Source organism: Bos taurus, chromosome 22 (assembly GCF_002263795.3).
Source record: "Bos taurus isolate L1 Dominette 01449 registration number 42190680 breed Hereford chromosome 22, ARS-UCD2.0, whole genome shotgun sequence".
NCBI classification, from domain to species: Eukaryota; Metazoa; Chordata; class Mammalia; order Artiodactyla; family Bovidae; genus Bos; species Bos taurus.
The window spans coordinates 43,710,941-43,726,422 of record NC_037349.1 but is presented as its reverse complement, the minus strand read 5'-3'; the positions used below and the strand labels follow the sequence as shown (position 1 = coordinate 43,726,422).

The 15,482-nt window shown below is 39.8% G+C and overlaps 1 protein-coding gene across 7 annotated transcripts in view; it reads right to left on the bottom strand.

The window, feature by feature from the left end:
* The window catches only part of DNAH12 (dynein axonemal heavy chain 12), a 191,426-nt gene that overhangs the window by 105,033 nt on the left and 70,911 nt on the right, over positions 1 to 15,482 (bottom strand). For 6 of the 7 annotated variants that reach the window (XM_059880070.1, XM_059880063.1, XM_059880064.1 and 3 more), the window contains 7 exons: positions 15,090 to 15,246; positions 14,682 to 14,854; positions 10,431 to 10,583; positions 9,727 to 9,966; positions 9,145 to 9,390; positions 8,701 to 8,820; positions 2,132 to 2,241 (listed from right to left, as the gene is read on the bottom strand). In XM_059880070.1, coding sequence (XP_059736053.1) covers positions 2,132 to 2,241; positions 8,701 to 8,820; positions 9,145 to 9,390; positions 9,727 to 9,966; positions 10,431 to 10,583; positions 14,682 to 14,854; positions 15,090 to 15,246 — 1,199 coding nt within the window. Of the gene's footprint in view, positions 1 to 2,131; positions 2,242 to 8,700; positions 8,821 to 9,144; positions 9,391 to 9,726; positions 9,967 to 10,430; positions 10,584 to 14,681; positions 14,855 to 15,089; positions 15,247 to 15,482 lie in introns of those variants that run through there. The other variant, XM_059880067.1, reaches the window with a different exon arrangement.

Below are 15,482 nucleotides of genomic sequence, written 5' to 3'. Positions count from 1 at the left end.
AATTGATGCTTTTGAACTGTGGTGTTGGAGATGACTCTTGAGAGTCCCTTGGACTTCAGGGAGATCCAACCAGTCCATCCTGAAAGAGATCAGTCCTGGGTGTTCATTGGAAGGACTGATGTTGAAGCTGAAACTCCAATACTTTGGCCACCTGATGCAAAGAGCTGACTCATTTGAAAAGACCCTGATGCTGGGAAAGATTGAGGGCAGGAGGAGAAGGGGATGACAGAGGATGAGATGGTTGGATGGCATCACCGACTCAATGGACATGAAGTTGCGTAAACTCCGGGAGTTGGTGATGGACAGGGAGGCCTGGCTGAACTGAACTGAATGATCAAACGTTTGGTAAATTTATCCCCTGAGATAATCTGGGAGATAGGTAAATAAATCTGTTGAAATTGTGGTTTTAGGGGGGAAAGATAGTAAACAGAAAATTATTAGTATATATTGGCAGCTGAGGGATGCATTTAACAAGGAACTACAAAAGGAAATGAGCTCAGGAAAATATGGCCAGTTTGCAAGCTGGTATGAAAGTAGAGAAAAGCTGAGAAAAGAGACTTGAGAGACTGAATGAGGTGATTTATTCTCATCTGCAACTAGTAAGAGATAAGTTGAGAAAATCTTTGAACAACAAAGATCAACTTAGCCTAGTATCAAAGACCAAATCAAGAGCAGGGCCATTGTATCACTTCATTATAAGATATGAAAGGTTAATATGGTTCCCAGCAATCATTTCCGGATGGTGAAATAATTTAGGGAAAACAGATTAAGGATGTGGGCCCACCAACTAAGTCAGATAGGTTCGAGGATACTATAAGGATGTTTACAAAGGTATGACTTAATAAGGACCACTCTGGTGGCTCCTGGCACACCTGGAATCAAATGGAAAAAAAAGCTTATTAAGTTTCTGAGAGAGTTGACTGACAAAGAAACCAGGAGTCTAGGCTAAAACACAATTTGAATGTTTAAGATTTGTAAAAAAGACTCTTAGTTACTGAATGCATGAGGGTTGACTGTAAATTTATATAATACAAAGAGCTTTTAAAAAAAAATCTGCCTTTAAAAAATCATGACCTTTGAGACCTTTGATCTTTGACCTTTCTATAGGTAGAGAGCCGGCTGAAAACATTTTTCAGCTCTCAAGGAAATTTTCTCTATTATCCACCTCACATGTGACCAGGGAAGAAAATGGAGATGGGAGACCCCTCACAAGGTTGAACCAAAGTCCACAGAGGACAGGTTCCCAGAAAACCCCTCTTGGGGAGCAAAGCCAAACAGAAGTATACCCAGGTTTTATGAGGATCTCAGTTTATACAATTGGTAGGGAAGGCTATCTCAGGAGGGAAAAAAAAAAAAATATATATATATATATATGTAATTATGGATACAAAATGGCCAGAGCCACTTAGTGATACCCTTTACAATAAATTATGTATAAAATGATTCTGATTCCCTGGAAGGGCCTTCAGTACAAACCACTGAAGTACTCTCACAGTCAGTCTATCTCTGGAATTAGGGTCCAACATGCCTTGCTGAATTTCAGAACCGCTACTGCCAAGTATTGGCTTTGTCTGTTCAGTTTCTGAATGTGAGTATTTGCTGTGGTAATCATGTTCTGGTAAACCCACTATTATAATACCGGATGTGTGCAGGGCAGAGAACTTGTTTTTCTATTTTTAGATCTCTGGAGCAAGAGGAACAGCTTCCAAATCTGATACAGAGACTATCACACATCATCTAGAGATTCTAGACTTTGAGTCTGGTTCATTGATTGGAACTTTCAGGTTGCCTCCCTGGGAAAGTAAAAGTGTATTTAATATTCATGAAGTAGAACAAATAACATATTTGATGATCAAAGGGGAAAATTGTGGAGGGTCATTAGTGCTACATCACTGACTGAATGAGCACTCCTTTCCAATCTTTTTAAGACATGTGGCATGAGAGAGAAATACAGCGTTGTTTTTAAGTTACTGGAATGGAGACTGGCTGGGGTAGAGTGGGGGTAGAGGGTTGCTCCCTACTGCACCTAGCAAGATTTGCTGACTCTTTTGGTTTACAAATTTTAGTTGTTTTAATAGTTTAACTTAAAAAATAACAGCTAACCATGGCATCTAACTATCTATAATCTTACCCGTGTCTAACGATCATCATCTCATATGTCTGAATCATTTTTTCAAGAAAAAATTTAACAGGCTGAAGATTATGTACTTTGCAGGCTTCATGAGCACATTCCAAAAATTCCTAAAAGAAAAGAAAAATGGAATGCATTTCTACAAAATGCTATTATAAGTCATATCATTCATGTCTTATAAATATAGATTTTTCATTTAGAAATAATAAAACTATCTTCTTATATTTGTAAACTATTTCTTAAACCTTTTTTTTTTACTTAAGAAAGGAAAAAGTAGAATTAAAATACTTTAAAAAATTAGTGTTTCCCATTATAAGTTATCAATGATCATGGCATCATAGCACTGGGTGTATGCTTCATGAAAACAACTTGTCTTATTAGTTTTTCCAGAATTTCACTTTTGATTAGGATATAGAAGGACATGCCAAACAATCCTTCACACTATGGTAAATAGAAACACACAGAGGTTACAAAAATTATAAAAACTGTAAACACACAGGAGCATTTTAGATACACGTAAGTCTAAAGGAACTAAATTTCAGAAATGGCAAACCATTCCAATATTCCTGCCTAGAAAATTCCACTGACAGAGAAGCCTGGTGGGCTACAGTCCAAGGGGTTGCAAAGAGTTGGCCACAACTGAGCAACTGAGCACTGAGCACAAGTCTAAAGGAACTAAATTTCAGAAAGGGATGAGCCTTTCACACAGACCAGCTGCTAGTTTTACTTCTAGAAGCAAGTACAGACAGGTAGGCATTGGTCTGACCTGCTATACTGCAGAGGGAGTTTGCTGAAGTAAGGGGAAATTGACAGATATTTTAATGACCATGTAGACTCCTGCGACATATAAATCTGGAGGAGCTTCAAATATAAAGCTGGTTTTTCCACTGCCTATGCTTTTGCTGAGTGTGAACTGACACAAGAAATCAAGGACTTAGCTACAAACCCCCCACAGAAAGAGATTTTCTTAGTCTTCTTTGGATGTTTTTATCCCAAAATGCTGCTAGAGGAAGGATCCTATCATAGATTAGGACAATTCTCACTCTAAAGACATTTGAAATCAGAGATAGACTAATGATCAATACTTGTGCAACAAGACTCTGGCTCAGGTCAACTCTTGGTTGAAAAGATCAGCAGCTCAACCTAGCCATCTTACAAAGGAAAAAAACATGGTTTTCCTACAGGAAAATACTACCAGTTCACCCTCTTACTTTCTACTCAATTTTCAACAGTCATAAGAAAAAATAGCTGTTGATCAGTAGGGGGAAAAAAACATAGTAAATAAAATAACTCACAGATGACTCAGGTGTCGTAATTAGCTGACAAAAAAATAAAATGACTTTTATAAATGTATAAAAGAACATAGACAATATTACAAAAATAGATGAAAAGATGAAGAATTTAAGCAAAGAAATGAGATCTTTTAATAAAGTCAAACTGGATAAAATAAAGCTGAAAAAAATAAAATTGATAAAATTAATGGTCCATTGGAGAGGCTTATTGGTAGACTGAACAAAGGCAAAGAAAGGATCATGAATCTTAAAGACAAGTCAATAAAAGTATCCAAACTAAAGCACAGATAATAAAAGCAATGAAAAAACAGAAATAGATCATAAGAGACATGTGAGACAATATAAAATAGTCAAAAATATTAATTCATGTAACTAGAGCCCCAGGGGAGAGAAAATTGGGTAGAAGAAATACTTTAAAAGACAATACGAATTTTCTGGAGAAAGAAAGTAATATGCAGGTAGCAGAAGTGCAGCAAATACCAAGCAGGATAAGTACAAAATGAACAAGATTTGGCACAGAGTCAAGAACGGAAACAAAGAAAACATTTAAAACAACCAAAGGAGAAAGAACACAGTACATTCAGCAGACACAAATAAGAAAAAATAGTGGACGTCTAACCATAGCAATTCCCCTGGGACCTGGACCAACCCTAGACCTGAGCAGAGTCCGCTCCCAAAGCAGGACTGGAGTGGGATTGAGGCTGCTCAGGAGGACGTGCCAGCAAATGAGCCCCGCTTCCATCAGAACTTGGCCAGGGGTGCCCTCTGAATGAAACCACCACCGCAGGATGCAGGTGGGGCCTTTTCACCTAAGCCGAGCCTCAAGCCGCCAAAGGACGTGGAGAGGCGTGCCTGGAAGAGCTCTGAGAGGCGTAGGGCTTCAGGGCTCCAGGGGGGCTCTGGTCCCTGATTACAGCCAGCTTGCTTACAGTCGCCCCACCAACTGACACTCAGGACCCTCAGCATAACACTTTTGCAGGGCTTGGGGTTTGACTGAGGTGGTCGGGAGGAGGCGAAGGGGTAGAGGAAGAGGGTCAGAGGTAAAGAGACACAAGCTCTTGGGCACCTTCCACTCTCCTTGAAAACCCAGGAAGGATGGCCCAGTGAACAAGTGGGGCATGAGGAAGTGCTGCCGCCTTGTGGACATTTTCTGGAACTGCAATGAGAAGACATGGCCGCAGAGTACTTCAGGTTCACAGGATTGGGGATGCAGATACCTCCCCCACCAAGAAAGGTCCTAATGAGGCACCTAATGAAAACCTAACTCAAAACAGAGCTGACCCTCCACGTGCATATTTCAACAGCCACATTCTCTTTGTCACAGAGAAAAATCACCTGAATGAAAATGCTCAGGATCTCTAAGGAGGAGAAAGACCCCAAGACAAAGACACACAGGCATCCTCTGGCAGCAATCATTACAAAATCAACACTTCGAAAAAGGCTCCCCGGGTCTGGGGAGTGGAGTTGGGAAAGAATAGGGAACTCTCCAATGCTGAGGTGGGACTGTAAACTGGCAACAGTCACTCTGGAGAACAGTGTGGATGTTTATTTAAGAAAAGAAAAACGGAGCTACCACAAGATCGTGTATCTCTTCCCGGAAGGATACCCAGCGAAAAACATCCTTGCAAAAGTCACAGGCACTGTAATGGTCGTGTCTGCATTATTTACAATAGCCAAGGCAGAGAAACGACCCAAGTGTCTGAGGACAGATGAACAGAGAAAGAAAGCATGCCACCCATACTCAGTGGACAGTCACTCAGCCCAGAAACACAATGAAAATTGTGCTGTTTTAAGCAACTCAATGGACCAGAAGAGGCTCACACCAAGTCCAGTGAGGCAGACAGAACACAAGTATGACTGATTTCACTTACAAGTGATATCTAAAACATGATCGAAACCCATTAGTGTCCCACACAAAAATCAGGCTCACGGGCTTACACATGAAACATACCATTGCCAAGGCATAGATGGGGAGGTTGGCAGGGGGAAGCAGGGAGCAGGATCAATGAGGAGGCCCCAAACTACTGGAAATGCACATAAAAATATATCATAGCCGAAGACCCACAGAAGGGCCCAGGAAATTTAACTCAACACTCTGCAATACCATCATGGGATGAGAATCTGAAAATTATAGGTACAGGCCTATGTAGAAGTGAATCAAGGAGGTGAAGAACTCAAAGAGAACGATGCATGTCAACTCCACTGCAAAGAGAACGATGCATGTCAACTCCACTGCAACAGACCATCCAAACAAACAAAACAGTCATAAGAGCAAAAAATGTCTATTCTATTCTCCTGGACCTGAGTCACCCAGGCTGGTTTCTTAGACCTGAGTAGACTCGGCTCCCAAAGCAGGAGTGGTGTGAGTTTGAGGCTGCTCAGGAGGTCATGCCAGCAAATGATCCCCACTTCTACCAAAAGTGCCGGGTCCCTCTGAATAAAACCACTGCTTCGGCATGCAGGTGGGCCCTTTTCAGGTAAGCCAAGACTCATGCCTCCAAAGGACAGTGGAGCAGCATGCCAGGAAGATCTCTCAGAACCTTGGCCCTCCAGAGCTCCTCGTGGTGTGGTCCCAGGTAAAGCCAGTTTGCTTAGAGTCACCCTACCTACTGACCCTAATACTCTTGGCAAAATGCTTTTTCAGGGCTTGGGCTTTGGCTGAGAGGGGTGGGAGGAGGCGAATAGGTAAGGAAGAGGGGCAGAGGTAAAGAGACACAAGCCCTTGAGTCTTTGTTCTCCTCCCCCCTCCCCCGCCCCCGCTCCGTTCTCATTTACCATCAGGAACATGACTTTGTCTAAAAGGCTCAGTCTATTTTCCAGATTGGGAATGGGGAAGTACTCCCATCTTGTGGCCCTTTCTCATAACAGCAACTTGACTCCCTGTTGCTATCATAGTTAACATCCACAAGATTTGCATTGCTGCAAAGAAATAATACCTGCCCTGAAGAAATGTCCTCACAAAGATCATGGAAAAAGAATTTTTGAATGGGCTGGCTTTCAAGAAGAAAATTCAAGAGGTATATTTTATTTATACTGTTGTTATGAAAAAAGCCAATGAAAAGCCAATTATTAGACAATTGCAAATTAAAATCTGCAACGAGTTATCAACTGACTCCAGTTAGAATGGCCATCAGAAAGTTTCCAAACAGCAAATGCTGGAGAGGGCACGGAGAATATGCAACCTTTGTACACTGCTGGAAGGAATGCAAATTGGTAGTGCTGTGAAGTACAGTATTTTGGTTCCTTCAAGAAGGAAAAACAAAGGTATCATTTGATCTGGCAATCCCAATTCTGGGAGAATACCCTGAGAAAACCATAGTTCAAAAAGGTACACACACCCCAAAACTCACTGCAACATTATGTAGAATAACCAAGACACCAAAGCATCTTAAATGTCTACCAAACTCTGAATGGATAAAGATGTGGTCCATATATTTAATGGAATATTATTTGGCCTTAAAAAAGAATGAAATCATGTCATTGCCCCAAGATGGAAGGATATAGAGATGGTCACACTAGGTGAAGGAGAATGGCAAATATCAGACAGAGAATGGCAAATATCATGTGATATCTCTTTTATGTGGATCCTTCAAAAAAAATGCATGATAGAAATGAACTTCTTTGCAAAATAACAACAGAGTCACAGACTTGGAAAGTAGACTTGTGGTTTCAAGGGGCAAGTGAGAGAGACACGTGGAGGTGAGGGATCATTTAGGATTTGTGATTAACTTTAGACACTACTTTATATAAAATAGATGAGCAAGAGGGACCAACTAATATGTAGACAGGGATCTCTCCTCAATATTCTGTAATAAAGTATATGGGAAGTGACTCTGAAAAAGAATGGATATACGTATCCATATATAACTGAATCACTTAGCTGTACATATGCATGCTAAGTTTCTTCAGTTGCGTCAGACTCCTTGCGACCCTATGGACTGTGGTCTGCCAGGCTCCTCTGTCCATGGGATTCTCCAGGCAAGAATACTGGAGTGGGTTGGCATTTCCTTCTCCAGGGGACCTTCCAGACCCAGGAATCGAACCTGCATCTCCTGTGTCTCCTGCACTGGCAGGGGGGTTCTTTGCCACTAGCAGCATGTGGAAAGCCCTAGCTGTAGACCTGAACCTAACACAACAGTGTAAATCAACTATACTCCAGTATAAAATTAAATTACGGAAGAAAAAAGTCTGAGTCAGTCTTGTTTGTGTTAAGCCTCTATTTCTGTGTTGCCCCCAAAAGATTTGGAGCTACATCTTCTCATGGACTCCCTCTTTCAAACTCCGTTTCTTCCTCTCACCATCTTCTTCAGCTTTTGTCCCCTCACCTTACCCTGTCAAAATAGAAACCCCCAAATCAGTTACCCCAGTAGGATGCCATGCCCTTCTCCAGGGAAATTTTAGTACTTTATGTTATATGATACCAGGGTTAACAAGCACCATTGCTTTCCCCAGTGGTGCTCCAATCAGGTGCAAAGTTAGCCCCCACTTTTGCCCAACCAGGCTTTTATCCTCTCCGGGAGGTAACTGATGGGAACAGAGGGAACACTGGAGTGCATGCCCCCTTCTCACTGGGGGACCTAGAAACCTACAAGGAGAAATCTGGCAGTTTCTCAGAGAACCCTGAAAAACTAAGAGACACATTTATCGGGTTGAGATTGACATTCTGTTAATCGCTCAGTCGTGTCCAATTCTTCACAAACCCATGGACTGTAACCCTACAGGTTCCTCTGTCCATAGAATTCTCCAGATAAGAATACTGGAGTGGGGAGCCATTCCCTTCTCCAGGGAATCTTCCTGACCCAGGGATCGAACCCGGGTTCTCTGCATTGCAGGCAGATTCTTTACAATCTGAGCCACCAGGGAAGTATATTTAGTAGTAAATATTATAAATCACAAGATAAGAATACAGAAATAAAATGTGTTTCTTTTATAGGTAACATTATCTTTGACCTGAAACTTGTTAATCCTGGTATCATAATAAAGTACTAAAATTTCCCTGGATAAGGGCATGGCATCCTACTCTAGTACTGTTGCCTGGGAAATCCCATAGACAGAGGAGCATGGCACGCTATAGTCCATGGGGTTGCAAAGAGTCAGACACGACCGAACAACTGAGCACACACACTAAAATTTACTCTTCCTTATTAATCAGAGCAGCCAAAATAGGGGTTTATATTCCTAATAGAATAATTCACTCATTTAATAAAACTCGAAAAAACTACTGAGTCACCAGATGAATTTATTTGAGGAACAAGTCACTCTCAGAGGTTTACTTACATGATAGTCAGCTTCAGGAAGTTTAACACCAGGAAATAAGTCACTAGTTATTCCATTAAATAAGGGTATATCATGTGATAAAAACTTTGGTTCATTTACATCTTTAATTGATCGAAGAAGCTAAAAATCAATCAAAAAGTGCAATACAGATTAATTGCCAGTATTGGCCCTCCTCTTGCCCCCACCTCACCAAAGTCAAAGTTTGTTTTATATTTCATGGAATCCCTATACTAAAAAGCCAATACTACACTTATCAAACAGAAAGATCCTTGGATTCCTACAAATTATAATGAAAACCAGAACCTCAAAACTGTCATTTCAACCCCACATAAAAAGGCTCAAAGCTACAACTCTTATCTGCCTATCTATAGTTCACAATCAACCTTGCTAAAAAAAAATTATCTTTTAATGGAAACTTTCACAACATATATATTTAATACTTACAAGGATATCTTCATTTTCATTTGGAAATTTTAGTTTTAGGTTTCCAGCAGCTATTAAAACTGCTTTTACTGCTCGCATTCCATAGTCATAATGAAACTGTGATGAGAGCTGCTCTGAGCAGAGCCTATAGGTCATTACTATCTTCACAGACAGAGGTTTTGCATTCAGAAATCCGTAGGAGTAGAGGGAGATTTCTGCTATGAGGGCATAGTTTGGAACCATCATAGCCACTGTTCTGAAAAGCACCTGAAGCATAAAACAAGTGAAACATTTTATTTACATAAAGGAAACAGGTTTTAAAGCTGAGCATAAGCACCCAAAGACAACGGGCTGATATTCAAGTTTACTCCCCAGCGCAGCACCTTTTCACTAACTCTTTAATTTGTTCAGAAGCATTTTAGCAGTTTTATGTACTCTAATATTCCAATATTTTTTTAGCCATTAAAAAAAGTCTTTACAGGTTAACCTTACAGCAAATGGAAAAGGTAAAAGGGAGATTACAAATACATGTGAGAAAAGTGTACCATTTTGAGTAGATTATGCTGATTACCAAATTTACACTCTTTAAAAAATATATATTACCTTAAGATTATCTGGTAATTCAGAACGTCCTGCATAGCCAGGGTTCATGGTAATAGCTACGAAACAGTTTGGATTGAGCTTAAGTTCTGTCCCTTCAAAAGTAAACACTTCCAGCTTCTGTTGAATGGCTCTCTGAATGCAAAGGATCTGTTGAGCTACCACTGACAGCACTTCCAACTCAATTCGATTAAATTCATCAAAGCAAGCCCAAGCACCAGAAGAAGCCAATCCTTTAAAAAACTAAGGACAAGAAAAACGATGATTTTCGTAGGAAAGAACATCTTTTGTTAAAACAAATATTTAACCTTTTAAGTCAAAATTGAAGTGTGTGTGTTAGTTGCTCAGTTATGTCCGACTCTTTGCAAGTCGACTATACTGTCCATGGAGTACTCTGGGCAAGAACACAGGACAGCGTTGCCATTTCCATCCCCAGGGGATCTTCCAGACCCAGGGATCAAACTCTGGTCTCCCACATTTCAAGAAGATTCTTTACCATGTGAGAAACCTGCGAACCTTTTAAGTCAAAATTGTAAGTTAAGCTCAATAAAAACCCCAAAGGGATAAAAACAATGGCTTTACCCATTAAAAAAAAAGAGCTCAAATAATGCATAAACCACAATCAGTGTTTTAAATATGAATTTGCTTCAGCTTATCCAGTTAGCCCTAACTATAAACTACTTGTAATATTTAATATGTAACTTTACCTTTCCCATTGCTAGATAATCGAGCCCATCTGAACAGTTGAACACCACGCACTGTACAGCAAGAGCTTTAGCCAAGTCTTTGGTGGTTTCCGTTTTTCCTGTGCCTGCTGGCCCTTCTGGAGCACCTCCAAGGTTTAAATAGAAGGCACCTATCTGAAAAGAAAAATAAATATGAAAAGAAATCCATGCTTAACTGAAAACAAACAAAAACTCTATAATAGGACAATTGCTTATATTAATAAAATGGACTCAGTCTTATTTGTAGCTTCAGAGACAGTAATGCAATTACATACATCATTGATTTTTAGAACTCATTTGGTAGCTGCAACAAGAAAAAGTGGTTTAAAGGATCTAAAAAAAGTTAAAATGTATGAAAATCTCCTTATCGTCTAATACTTCATATGTATTCCATTTGCCTTTTTAAAAACAAAGAGAATCCAGCCTTGAAGTGTTAACATTTGACCAGAAATGTTTAATTAAAAGTGGTTATGGAGGGCTTCCCTGGTGGCTCAACGGTAAAGAATCTGCCTGCTAATGCAGGAGGCACAGGGGTGATTCCTGATCTGGCAAAATTCCGCATGCTTCAGAGCAAGTAAGCTCATGCACCACAACTACAGCCTGTGTTCTAGAGCTCAGGAGCCTCAGCTTCTGAAGCCTGAGTGCCCTCGAGCCTCTGCTCTGCAACAAGAGAAGCCAACGCCAGTGGGAAGCTCGTGCACCGCAACTAGAGAGTAGCCCCCGCTTGCCACAACTAGAAAAAAAGCCTGTGCAGCACACCAAAAATAAAGTAATAAACATTAAAAATAACATGTCACCACCGCAACTAGAGAGTAGCCCCCGCTTGCCACAACTAGAAAAAAAGCCTGTGCAGCACACCAAAAATAAAGTAATAAACATTAAAAATAACATGTCACTTAAAAAAAAAAAGTGCTTACAGAAATGTTTGTAGAGACCAGTTATGACAATCTTGATAGCTAGCTGCAAAGAGAGAACACACCAAAAACTGAGGGTAATACATGGAGGCCCGTTAGTGGGAAAGAGATGCCCTACTATATACTTTGGTCTGTGATTCACCCTGGCTGTCGCATTCCACTCTTGGTATGTTCTTCATTTTCTCCATCCCCATAGCACCGCTCTGTATTCTCTTACCAGTAGTATCACCTTCATTGTGAAACCAGTTACCAGTTATTCACTGATGCATGGCAAACTGCTACCTGTCTTTGCCTACTGGACTCCACTTTTATTGTTTTTATATAAGCTGGCGTATCCTCCAAGCGTAGCCTGGGCACTGGGGTGGTTGCCCAAGTTGTCTTTTACAGATTTGGAGTCTTCTGTGTCAAATCAAGCTTGAGCTGATTAAGAGGGTTAAGACCACCGATCCTCCATCTGCACAGGGGCAAGTGTCAGCTCAGTGACCTTTTGATGTCAGAGGCCAAAAACTCCACCCTCAAAGCAAGCTAACTCCACTCCTTTCTGAGCTTTGCTGAGAAGCTGCTGCTAAGTCGATTCAGTCGGGTCCAACTCTGTGCGACCCCATAGACGGCAGCCCACCAGGCTCCCCCGTCCCTGGGATTCTCCAGGCAAGAACACTGGAGTGGGCTGCCATTTCCTTCTCCAATGCATGAAAGTGAAAAGTGAAAGTGAAGTCGCTCAGTCATGTCCAACTCTGTGCGACCCCATAGACGGCAGCCTACCAGGCTCCTCCGTCCATGGGATTTTCCAGGCAAGAGTACTGGAGTGGGGTGCCATTGCCTTCTGAGAAGAAGCAAATGTAAAAAAAGCCTGTGGCCTGGCTGCATGAGAGCAGAGTGACAACAGCCTCCCCATGCTTCCCATACTTCAGCTTTATCCCATGAATACCCTGAGCCCTTCGCCTTCAAGGAGGGAGCTCTAACTTGTTTTCCTGTCTCCTTGCTTGGCTGCTCTGTGAATAAACACTCTCTGCTGCAAACCTCAGCATTTCAGCGTTTGGCTTGCTGTGATGAGTTAGGCAAATGAACGTAGTTCAATAACACTTACATTACAGTTAACTAAGTACATTTTTCCCCCTCCCAATTAGTTTTTAAGTTCTTAAGAGTAACATCAGCAGTATCTGAATTCTTTCTGAGTCTGCACAGAGACTATAACAATGGCTGGAAATTTTTAGAAGCATACAAGTTACAGTCAACTCTAACTATGAAGTTTGTTTCATGAAAAACTCTATGAGAGTTTGTGAAACTTAACTGCTTTTAGATGAAATAGGATTAAAGGGCCAAGACTGTACATATGGCAGGCCAGGGAGTATACAGGAACTCAATAGAGAGTTCTCAATAGAAGGAATAGACCTTCTACTTAATTTTTCTGTGAACCTAAAACTGCTCTAAGAAACTAAAAATTTTTTAAACATTTTTAAAAATAATGAATAAACCTATGAAAACCTTAAATATTTTCACCTTTAATAAAATCAAATAACAGAGACAGCTTATTAAATACATGCAATATCAATGATACTTTACCCATCATAAATTTGTAGTAAATGCTATACTGTTAATGTCCATTAATGTGACTACTAGAAACCTCAGTCTCTCCTTTCTTTATAAAAATTTTCAAAAAATGCTTATAAATGTGTTCTCTTTATTATGGATATTAACTACAGTAGGAGATTTTTCCAGTGTTTAGTGTTTTATACAAGTATTTAATGTGATTTTGACTTTATACCTCAAAGTTGCTAGGGTCCACCTTACAAATATTCACAGCTCACTTCAGTGAGCTCTGAGATAGCACACAGCAGCTTGAGATTCATTTACTCAACAAATCCTAGGGAGTAACTTATCTACTTGTCTATCACTAGAGTAGAGGATAAGACAGACACAGTCTGGCCTTCAGGTAGCTTCTTGAGAATGAGGATTTGGTGAAATATTTTATCATAGATGCACTACAATCTTACTCAGATTCTCTTACTGGTCATTGCTTCCGTCCTTCCGATTGCTGTGGGTGTCATCTACAAATAGCTCACAACTGTCCCGTCTCCTGAGATTTGCCCTCAGTCAGGAGCTCCCTCATTCACAAACATCTGAATGCTTATTCACACCCCTAGCCTCAGGAGGGACCCATAGCCAGTGACAATGAAGGGATAGAAAAGTTAGACCTCTTTGCCTTAAAGTGAAGTATGTCTGTGATGCCATTCATGCTCCAAAGCTCCCTGTGAGATCAGGTTAGGCCCTACATCCACAGAAACCACATCCTTGCTTAGCTTCCCCCTCTGCTTTCTCCATTTTCTTACAGGCTTTTACTGAGAACATTCCCTAGACAATCATTTGCCCAATAATCCCTGTTTTATCTCTGCTTACAGACAACTCAAAGACACTTTAACTTACTTAGTACAAGTGGATTGTTGTTGTTTTTTTTTAATGGAAGGATAATTGCTTTATAATATTTTGTTGGTTTCTGCCATACACCAACATAAATCAGCCATAGGTTTATATATATCCCTTCCCTCCTGAACCTCCCTCACACCTCCCATCCCATCCTGCCCCTCTAGGTTGTTTCTTGCCAGATTTAGCAAATAAAAATACAGGATGCCCAGTTACATTTGAAAATCAGATAAACAATGGATAATTGTTAGTATAAGTATGTCCATGTAATAATTAGGACATACTTCTACTACCAAATTTTTCACTGTTGATTTGAAATTCAAATTAACCTGAAAGTCTTGTATTTTATCTGACAACACTATTCCCAGGTGTGTTTTGTTTGTTTGTTTTGTAGTCATGGCTTTATCTTCCATAGCTTCCCACCAAGGGCAGCCCTCAGCATCACCTGCTTACACTTCAGCTCTCCCTCTCCCATTCAACAACACTAACTTGGAGTTCTAAGGCTCAAATGTACTTCCTTCATCTCGTCATCTCTCCCAGAACTCCACTGAAAAAACTGATGTCATTTTCTGAAGCTCTGGCTTTTTCTTTAAATCTCCAGTACCTTACTTTTTCTAATTATCCCCAAAGGGAGTGGCTCATGATTTTCAAACATTAGAATTCAAACACACTCATATTCTACTAAAGCACTCAGAAGTAAATATTCATTATTATAACTTCACATAAAGGGAATTTGGGATTAGAAAAGGAAGCTATCCTTCCTTTGACTATAGCTATAGTCAACTATACAGATAAGAGAATGAAATGAGGATAGCCATGTTAAATTTGGACAAGAAAATATGACACCAAATCAAATACTAATCTTTAATGTGTAAATTAAAATAATTTAAACACATACCAATGTTCTGTAACATCTGTCAGTTAGAGGAGTAATGACAAGTCGAGGTGAGTTACCAAGATATTCATAAGCATATTTTACATTGCAATTAATGATACGAACTCGAGCGTTGTCATATTCCCAATAATAACGAAGCTGAGCAAGCCACTGGAAATCTGTATCATGTGAGACACCTGGAAGGAATAAAGTAAAACAAGACACATAATCCTGAAATGGAAATAATTTGAAAACTAGATATTTTATCATTGTTTACAAAAGTATTAACATTAAAATAATTCACATTTTCTAATTTATAGAAAAGATCATATAAAATAAATTCTGCTGAGACAGAAAAAGACATATAGTACAAGTTCTTGTTTCTAGAAACTATCAATATTTTATCTTCAATATGAAAAAGAAGTCACATACCCATATCAATCATGTCCATGACCACATCTCTAGCATGGACATCGATAGTAACCAAAGCCCCCAGAGTAATCCTGGTCTGCTTTGATAGTTTTCCTCTTACCAGCTCCACAATATCATTTAGTTGATTCTGAAGTTCCTTATAGTACTTCTTTAATCCCTACAAAATAAAAAAGCAATTAAATTAACATTAGCCAAATTGTGCATTTTATATGTTCACTCTTTAACAAAATGATTCTGAACTTCACAATGTAGTTCAGTATAAAAATGAATTCTAGAACAGAATAACTTTTGTCTATGCATAATAAAAATTAAGAACAAATTTTTAAATAATTGTGCAATTTTCATGCTATATGTAGAAAGTGGGGGAAGATTGCCCTTGAAAATGATAAATAA